This window comes from Lipotes vexillifer, unplaced genomic scaffold (genome assembly GCF_000442215.2).
Source record: "Lipotes vexillifer unplaced genomic scaffold, Lipotes_vexillifer_v1.1 scaffold132, whole genome shotgun sequence".
Classification (NCBI taxonomy): domain Eukaryota; kingdom Metazoa; phylum Chordata; class Mammalia; order Artiodactyla; family Lipotidae; genus Lipotes; species Lipotes vexillifer.
In genome coordinates this window covers 582703-592136 of record NW_006782535.1, presented here as the reverse complement: position 1 = coordinate 592136, position 9434 = coordinate 582703, and the positions used below count along the sequence as shown (strand labels likewise).

The window sequence follows — 9434 nt, the reverse complement described above, 5'->3', positions numbered from 1 at the left end:
GTGTAGGGAGGTGGTTAGGAAAACCAGGAAATCCAAACGTCTGTCTGTTGTTCCCAGGTAGCTACTAAACTACTTATGCCATCTGGAGGTTTCAAATTTTTGTATCAATTAGTGTGAATAAGAAAGTTGAGAAGCAATCTTTTAATATTCGTCGGAGCCCAGTATTCACCCGTGGTAGAGACGGGCTTATATACGTTCAGCCAAATAGCAAATGGGATTGTGGGAGAAATAGGATAACTCCAAGGTTCACATACTTAATATCATGCAATGAATTTAGAAGCGTTTTGTTTTACTTTATATCACATCAAGTAATACATTGCAGCTTTTCTGATACTCACAGTAGAGGGTCTTTTGTTTGCTTGGAGACTGTGATAACATATGTTGGCTTATACGCCTCGACCATGCCTTAGTGAGTTTGGGTTGTCGTGTCATGTGCTGTGTGCACCACAGCTGCTGCACTTGGGTTTCTCTTTAACACCAAGTGTCATTTGGGTTGTCCTGATGAGACATTTTCATTGATATTCTGTACACCAAAGTTTTGACATTTTCTCATCATTCCTTTTTGTGCCAGTTAAAGCCATTTTGACGATGATTTTTTTGTTGATGCTAAGATCACTGCAGAATAACAACCTGGCTGTTTGTTTGTTTGGATTTGTTCTGATGTCTGTGGCACCATTAGCTCTGGTGACCTGGTTGGCAGTATTAGTGCCACTGGCTTGAGAGCAGTTCTCACGTGGCAGCAGTGACGTGGCGCCCCAAGGCCAGTGTTTCTACTTCTGTGGAACTTTAGTCATGCTGAAATAGTACCTTACATTTATGCAATTCTGTAATATCTGTGTGTACAGTTAGTATTATAACGAAAGGATGAAGAATCTGAACTAGAAGGTAGGTTTAAGCCATTACCAGGCGCTTTTGCAAATGGCCTAAACGGTGAACCCATTGAATTGACACTTGCCACAAGTATATAGGCTATATTAATTATGTGTTTTGCATAAAATTGCGAAAACACAGTGATTTGTATATAGTGGTATAAGACCTTGAAAAAATCTATATATTGTGCTTTTTATTTGTGAACGGGAAAGCCATTTTCATTGGGTGACTGCCGTTTGAGACTCAGTGGGGTGTATACCTGAATGTTGCATTGTACTGTACAGAATGCATATTGTTTGTGGTTGCATATGGCAATGAAGTGTTTGTTTTATATATATTAAAAAAAAGACATCTGTTATGTACAGTTGAAATAAATTTTGCATTTGCTAGCCTGTGGCTTTTAATATTTGTTATGTGGGGCGGAGGGCGTAGCAGAGCTTGCAGTTTGACGCTTGCTGTTTGAATGTAACCTCTTCCACAGGAAGGCCGGGCAGTAGAACACCTTTTATCTGCCTTGATAGCAAAGCTTGCACTTTCTTAGGTTAAGTGTGTTCTGGACGATGCAAGGTGACTCTTTGTATATTTTTATTTCATCTGTTCCCCTCGAATTTTTTTTAAAACAAGTTTTCAATCACTGGGATGTTTGTTTTCAGAAAGAAGAGTTCTCTCTTTTTTGATGGGGGTGGGGACGTGTGCATAAACAGAAAAAAGCCCCGACTTGAATGCTTCTTACCGAGACTGAGGTCAGTTTTTAATTTTTGTTTGGTAAAGTGCATGTCCAGCTGACTAGGAAAAGCAGAATGAAAGGAAAACAAGTACCTGTGGCAGGTATGGGGCCAGGACAAGGTGCAAACGATAAACAAATGCACATCCCTCTCTAAAGAGGGTCCTCGTGTTTTTGTTTTTGTTTTTTAAGAAAAATGAATTAGAAGCTTATCATAGCCATAAATAACAAAGTGGCCTTTCGGAGAGATTTTACTCAGTAGACTTTTTTTTTAAAATGTAACACTTTGTTTCATTCTGAAAGTTACTTCAGTTTCTGTTGAGTATAATTAGATGCAGATTTTAGAAAGGTTACGAATTTAAGAAGTCATGTGAATTTTGCTACAAATGTGCTGGACCGCTGGCTAGATAAGCAGATGTTCTGTCCTGACAAACCTACCCTGTTTTTAGGCTCTCAGTGCAGGCCAACCCCCTCGCAGGGGCAGACGCACCACATGCACCCTGGGTTTGAGAGCCGCAGGCCATCTGATGCGGCACCAGGTGGCAGTCTGACCACCACAACGGCACCTTGGGTTGAGGCTCTTGCTGCCTGGGCAGGTCCTCTGTCCAGGAGGTGGGAGTGCTGCGTGCATCTGTGTTTCTCAGCCTAAGGTCCACAGTTCTCTGGCGACCTGTGACTGTTTTAGGGGACAGGGTTCTGAGCGTGTCTCCAGCTTCTGGATCACACATGTGAGTGAGTTCATGGCCCCCCAGCACCTGCTCCGTCTCCAGCTGAGGGCACAGAGCGGCCCCTTCTGGTGGCAGTGCAGAACTGCCGCATCCTTGTCAGCGGGCGCTGGCGGCTGGGTTGGCGCTAATGATTATTATTTCATTGTATTCATCCCCATCCTGAACAACAACAAAGCCACCCAGCACTCGTGTGTGTGTGTGTGTGTGTGTGTGTGTGTGTGTGTGTGTGTGTATTCATAGACACAGGTGGGATTATAGGCCAGTCCAGCACTCCTCAAACTGTTAACCAGAAAACTGCAAAATGTTAATATTGATGATGGGGGAGGAAATAGTTCAGCACTCAGACAAGTTTAGGAAATGCTGAATTCAAGTTAAATGGGTATTTTTACTGAAAACCTTAAGCATGCTAAATGTGCACTGTGAATCTCCAGGAAGTGGCTACAGCATTCAGAATTTTCCAAAATTACGTGTTGCAGAATCCCAGTTATCTCTTGGAAGCACAAAACTTTGTGTTTAGTACAGAGTTTGGGAAACACAGGTCTTGAGTGTGCTGGAACATCCGTGAACACACTCATCTGTGGCTCGGCCCCTTTTAGAGGATTTTAAATAAAGTGAGAGAGCAGTCTCTGGTAGTTCTGCTGTTAAATGGTCTTTCCAACCTAACCAATTCAGAGAAAATGTGCTGTGGTACCTTTAAAAATACTAAAATGATCTTTGGGAGGGCTTGTTAAATCTACTTACTCTCTAGAACTTTGTTCTTATAGAAATAGCTTATTTATAAACCTGGCTGGAGAAACATTCCTTTGTTGTGTTACTGAGAGACTATCAATTGTTTTCAGTTGTTTTACAAAAATATGTTGAAACTAGGAGGCCCGTGGGTTTCTGTTGAGGCTGATGACTAATCTTCCTTTACAAGCCTCCTGGCTCACCATCAAATCCATAAATGACATTTTTCACCGTGGCACGTTTCAGGGACCCAGCAGTTAGTACATCCTGTCTATAACATAACATTCTCATACTTAGATTTGTCGCCTCCTTGTGTGCTTTAAGTGTATTGGCAAAAATAAGAACAACGTCTGTCTTGCTTGGGCAGTTCTTGAACCAGTTCCCACACGTTTATTAGTTCCCCTGATTCAGTCACATCGCATAGTGGAGTGTAAGGCTTTTATATTTACGAACTCATCTGGTAAAAGATATCTGTACGATGCAACTTTTAAATTAATCCCCAGAACAGCTCTGCAGAGGTGGTTGGTTTTGTGGCTCTCTCTTACGGGTGGTGGAATCGAGGCTCCGCGGATCGGTGACAGGCCCGAGTTTATCGAGACCCACAGACCCGTGAGAGTGAGTCCCTGCAGCCCCGGGCCCTGCACGACAGCCTGCTGCGCTCCGATCCGCACTTCACAGGGCGGTCGTCCCTCGTGATTCTATTTTATGTGTTATTTGAAGAATTTACTGCTGCAAACATGTAATGTAAATAGGTTGCCTAGGAAGCTAGAAGATGCAAAAGTAATTGAAATACGTGGAATTTAGTCTTCCCTAAAGCACTGTTACGTAAGAAAACATTTCCAACCTCTTGTCTCATTAGCTAGTTTACGTGAAGAAATGTTGTATTAGAAACTGAACGTGACAGATACACCACGGGTAGCTCTTGATCTGGCTGTAACACAGCAACGTCTGGGCGCAAAAAGCAGGTAACAGCGGGAACCCTCAGGCGCTAAGTGGTCTGATGTCACCTGCCTGCTTCTCTTTACAGGGAAAACTAAGTGGGCCCCTTATTGTCCGTCCGTGTGGTACACACCTCTGAATCTTTAGGAATCCTTGTCTGTTTTTAAGGAAAATAACCCGAGTTCACTTTTCCTGATGAAAACACGGGTAGCATTTGCGTTTGTGTCGGAAGCGCAGGAATTTCTCGACCCTCAGAATCCATCACCTGGCAGCGTCCCTGTGCTTTTCCTCCGTCGTGTGTTCCACGTGCGCGTTTCCTTCTCAAGCACACGTTCCCACACGACCCAGACGTCCCAGGAGCACTTCCCGTTTACTGAGAAAGGCCTGGGAGACGCCGTGCCCGCAGCCCCGCACGGGGGCCCCGGAGCAGCCCACGGCTGTCAGCGTGACGAAGCCTTTCAGGGTGTGTCCCTTTGTGGGCCCATGTCGCCTTCTGTCTGAGAAGTCACCCCCTGGCCGCGCAGGTCACTGTGCTGGGTGGGGTGTGAGCCGGGCACCACCCTTCCCCCGACAGCCAGAGCTGCAGCTACTGGGGGCCCGCACCTCGGTGTGAACACGAAGGCACTAGCGGAGGGTCGTCTTTGAAATAGTAATCGACAAACTTAAGTACAGATATGCTCCGACACGCCAGCTCGTTACGGCTTGTGACAGAATTCTAAGTACTGCCTATGATTATAATACGGAAGTTCCGCTCAGGACGCATAAAGCCCTTCCTTTACTGGTGTGAGGTACCTATTTATCTGTCTAGAAGTTCGTACTGTGTAACGTGGAATTGTCCTTGCCCACCCAGAGCCGAAGTTTCCTCTGCCTGAGACAGCAAAGGAGGAGGAGGTCGGCGTCCAAGCACCTTCCCAGCCTGTGGGGCGGGGGTGGAGCCGGGCCCTGCAGACGCAGGGGGCATGTGGGAAGGCTCCCGGGGCCGGTAGACGGCCGTCCTCGTCTCCATGTCATGAGCTGCCCTGGGGGTGACGGACGTGCTCTCTGGATGTCAGGAGCATCGAATGAGTCTCTTGTCATCAGGCTTTGACAGTAACCACCAGCCCTGTTCTGTTCAGAGGAGTGTAAGCTTGCAGTAAAACGCTGGTGAAACCAGTAAGTCCTGTCCTGAAAACGTGTGTTATACGCAATGTCCCCACAGCGTGAGGATGCACAAGTGCCATCTTACAATGTGACAGACCTTTGGGAGGGCAAACTAAGGGTAAAGCAGGAAAAAAACAAGATCAAGCAAGCCGAACCTCCATCTCCGTGATTAATGAGCATGTATCCAACATCACGTGTATTTTAATGGAGAGAAGCTGCGTTTATCACACCACCAGTCGCAGTGGGTCTGTGGTGGGTTCTGTCCTTCCTCGAATGTGCACCTGATGTAATTTTACGAAAATATAAGTGATCTATGTTAGTGCTGTATAGTGTAACCTTTTTAAAAGTTTATTTTCTTCCTTGCACCCTTAAATAAGATTGGATTCTCGTTTTTCACCTTTTCAAACGTTTGGGTTTCCCAGTTAATTTCTGAAGTACTTATTTTGCAGTAAATGTTTATCAGGCCACTGTCCTGGGTAAGCTTTTGCGCTGGATCTTGGTTAAATGACGTAAACGTTCCTCTGATACTGTAAACGGTTTACTTCCTTCCTTTTGGAAAAACGTTTATATGCCAGGGAACGTAAATAAAGTTTTCGTAAGAGAACCAAGTAATAAAATGCACTTTTCTTAACCACGTGCTTGTAACACTGTTAGCCGTTGCTGTGGAGTTACGTGTCATAAGGGCCAGTTCACTGACTTGATAAACAGTTGGTATATGTCTACTGCATGATCCGATGGGTCTTTGTAAAATTCCTGGAATAAACTGGCACAAAATTTGGTTGATACGAATATCCCTAAAAAGTTCGAATATTTCCAAAATATCCAGGGCAATATGGTCAGAACCTTCTGTTGAAAGTTTCAGGGTTTAAAAGATCCATGGTCCAGATTAAGAAACTGAAGCTTAATAAGTTGCAAACAGAGCGAATGTTTCCTTTCCTCTGTCATGCTTTAGGCATGGAGGAGGCTGGGTTCAGTACACACAGGTAGAGGGAGTTTCTAAAAGTTGCCCTTCCCTGTTTTACCTAGAAAATACATTTTTTAACATACTGGAATTAACACCTGGAATTTAATATTAATAATTAAGTAGTGTTGTATAGTCAAGTTCTCCTTTTAGTTCTGCCATGGTATTTACCTGAGGGTGTTTTGTTTTGTTTTGTTTTAAATGATGATAGGTTCACGCAAAGAATCTGCGCCACAAGTTTTGCTTCCAGAAGAAGAGAAAATTATAGTTGAAGAAACTAAAAGTAACGGTCAGACAGTGATAGAAGAAAAGTAAGCTGTATTCCAGTGCTTTAAAGCGGGCAGGGGAAGGGGGTTGTCGGGGGAGGGGCGGCACTGGCTTCAGGATGGTTCCAGGAGGGCCGGGGTGTGGACTTTCTGGCTGGGGTCCGTGCCCCTGTGCGCAGAAGTGGGCCTCCCCGGACCGAGGGCCTGGGCGTGCAGGGCAGGTGGGCAGCATGTGCGTCCGGGGAGGTTCCGGGCGTCGCCTCTGACCCGGTCCTTGTTCAGGGTGCCTTCTCTTCTGCCTAGGAGTCTCGTCGACACCGTGTATGCACTAAAGGATGAAGTCCAGGAGTTACGACAGGTGGGTCGTCGTCCGTCATTAATCTTCCTTTTAACGGGGGAAGAGAGGGAAACATGGCGTTAGAAGTGAATCCAGCTGTCCGCAAGCGCAGTGATGCAGAGAAGAGAGCCTGACTCTCAGTATTCAGATTTCAGAAGCAGGACAACAGCTGGTCTTCTGTAAATGTGATAGACCGGGAAGTGAATCTTGAAAGTGGCTTTCTTTTCACTGCACTGTTTTTGACATCATAAACCATCCCAGATTCTGCTGGAATAATCAGGCAAGAGATCTAAATTCCATCTAGTTAAACAGTTTGGTAGGTCCCCACTGTGCCCGTTCTCTTCCACTTTCTGGTGCAACAAACACATGGGCCTTGTTCTTGAGAAGCCACATCAGAAAGTCAATTAAACTTGGCTAACTAGCCAAGCGTACTTTGTGTGTTTGTGCATTATTTGTTTGTATCAGTGGCTTTGGTGTCCGAGGAGGGGAGGCCGAGGAGAAGCCTGAGGACGGCGTGGCCTGGGCTGGGCAGAGGGCGGGCACGCCAGCCATGTGCTCAGAGCTGCCCTTGGCCGTCCACGTGCTTTCTCGTCCCCGTTCGGGGGGCTTCCTGGTCCTCAGCAGCGGCATACGTCTGTGTGTGCGGGGAGTGACGGGTCCTAACTCACTCAGTCTCTGTTGCCCCCCTTCTTATGGAACTCTGTAGGTGGGTCATCGCAGACGTGGAAGGAACTAGGAGGGACACGAGGTGTGCCTTCTGTTATTTTCAGCCGTTCGCCTATTCTCTTGTTCACAGTTACAAGTGGGGGCCCTAGGCCTGCTCCGTCTGTGATTTGCCTTGGTGCCCAGGAGCAGCTGTGCGTCCGTCAGACACTGGGGGGTCCTGGTCACCGCACCCCTGGCCGCGGCGCAGGGCGGTCCCAGCCCAGGATGTCTTCCAGTGAGGCCCCACGTCTCCTGGGGGAGGGGGTCCGCTTCAGCACCGAAGGCAGTTAATACCCAGTGGTCTGCTTCACTTACAGGATAACAAGAAGATGAAGAAGTCTCTGGAGGAGGAGCAGAGAGCCCGCAAGGACCTGGAGAGGCTGGTGAGGAAGGTTCTAAAGAACATGAACGACCCCGCTTGGGACGAGACCAACCTCTAAGGAACGTCCTGGCCTCTCCCTCGGAGACCGGTTACGAGACCAAGCTGGAGCCCCGTGACCACACCCCAGTGACTCTCAGGACCGCAGAGCAGGGCTGCACGGGAGTCCTCTTGCCTTCTGTGCATAGAAAAGCTGCAGCTGACCACGGCCGTGGCGTTCCTGAAGAACCAGCGTGAGGTGCAGACGCCGAGGCCGGACTGCACTGCCTTCCTCTCAACATCTCAGTACCTCATTCTGCAATAAGTGCAGTGACTGCGTCTGGTCTTTCAGGCTTTGATTGAATATATATATAGATGTTATATATACGTTGCCTGTAAATGCTCCATTTTGAATGCGTATCCGTGGTTGCTGTGTCTGGACTGGTGCCTGTGCTGCAGTCTCCCTCCACTAACCTCTCTGGTCCCGTGCACTGGGACGCGTGCTCACGCACTCGTGGAAAGCAGAGTCTGGAGAGCGCACAGGTGTTTCTGGGAGATGCCTGCTCTGTTCTCCGCCACCGCAGTGCTCCGAAAACGCCTCCCACTGCAGTCTGCCTAAACAACTCACCTTGTTCGTACCTGCAGAGACACCTTCATCCCGCTGGAGAGTCTCCTGGCAAAGCAGTATCGCAGTCACTGGCATGCGGCACTCTGGCTGAACTCGGGGGTCTGGGCCTCAGCCCCGAACCCGAGGAATCAGGTCTGCTGCCACTGTGTCCAGCGACAGGTGGTGCACGCGTCTGCTTCTTGTGAACACCTGAGCGTCGGAGGGTATCCGGCCCGCTGCGGGGGACTGACGTGTAGGCTGGTTTAATAACTTGGCCAGGTGCACTGTTTTGTCCTCCCGCCGAGAGAGCAAGCTCACTAGAGCCTGTAAATAAAGTGTGTTATTTATTACACGTCAACGCAGCCCGCGAGGGTGAGCTGTCCTGCGGGTGGGGTTTCTGTGTGAGGCCGGTCTAACCCCGAGACCTGCTCTCCCGTTGGGTGCAGCAGGCAGGCCTTCCGTGCTCGCTGGAAAGGCAGTGTTTCCACTGTTTCAGCAAGAATGAAGCAATATACACCTGAGATTCCCCTAAGGGGTGGGAGCTGAAACGTGCCCCTCCCCCCGTCCCACCTCCACCCCGGTGTCCAGACAGCAGGGGGCACAGAGGAGGAAGCCTGTTCTCTCTGCAGCCCCGGGCGGGAAGCCCGGCCTCGGGTCCAGCTGATTCCTGTGCTCTGCCCCCTGCTCTTATGAAGAGGCCGTTTTTAAAGTGAGATAATCTTTTACTACAGAGAACAAGTGTCGTGTCTTTAAAAGCCAGAATCCCAGCACCTTGCGTCGGAGACATCTCAGAAATGCCCACGTGGCACCAGATGTGACTCTGTGAGCTGTGCCCTTTCACTGCATCGGACCGTTCGATGTCCCCGAGCTGGGCGGCTCGGTCCTCGTGGCCCCCATGGTCCTCGGCCCACGGCCTTACTCTCAGGCTCCCCGGCTCGGCCGTTACCTGCTCAGCTGGTGTGCCTGGGGCCCGATGTTGACCTGCCCACACTCGACCTCGTTACGAGAATTGCCAACTTCCTGTACTTAGCGTTGTGTTCATTAGTGCTAGGGCCAGAAAAGATTGTCTCTAG

General features: G+C 48.5%; 1 protein-coding gene across 3 annotated transcripts in view; it reads left to right on the top strand.

The window, feature by feature from the left end:
* ARHGEF7 (Rho guanine nucleotide exchange factor 7) overlaps positions 1–7978 on the top strand; it is a 128234-nt gene extending 120256 nt beyond the window's left edge. For 2 of the 3 annotated variants that reach the window (XM_007455310.1, XM_007455315.1), the window contains 3 exons: positions 6300–6399; positions 6658–6712; positions 7714–7836. In XM_007455310.1, the coding sequence (XP_007455372.1) occupies positions 6300–6399; positions 6658–6712; positions 7714–7836 (278 nt within the window). Of the gene's footprint in view, positions 1–6299; positions 6400–6657; positions 6713–7713 lie in introns of all 3 variants that reach the window. The other variant, XM_007455313.1, reaches the window with a different exon arrangement.
* Positions 7979–9434: the final 1456 nt, after the last annotated feature.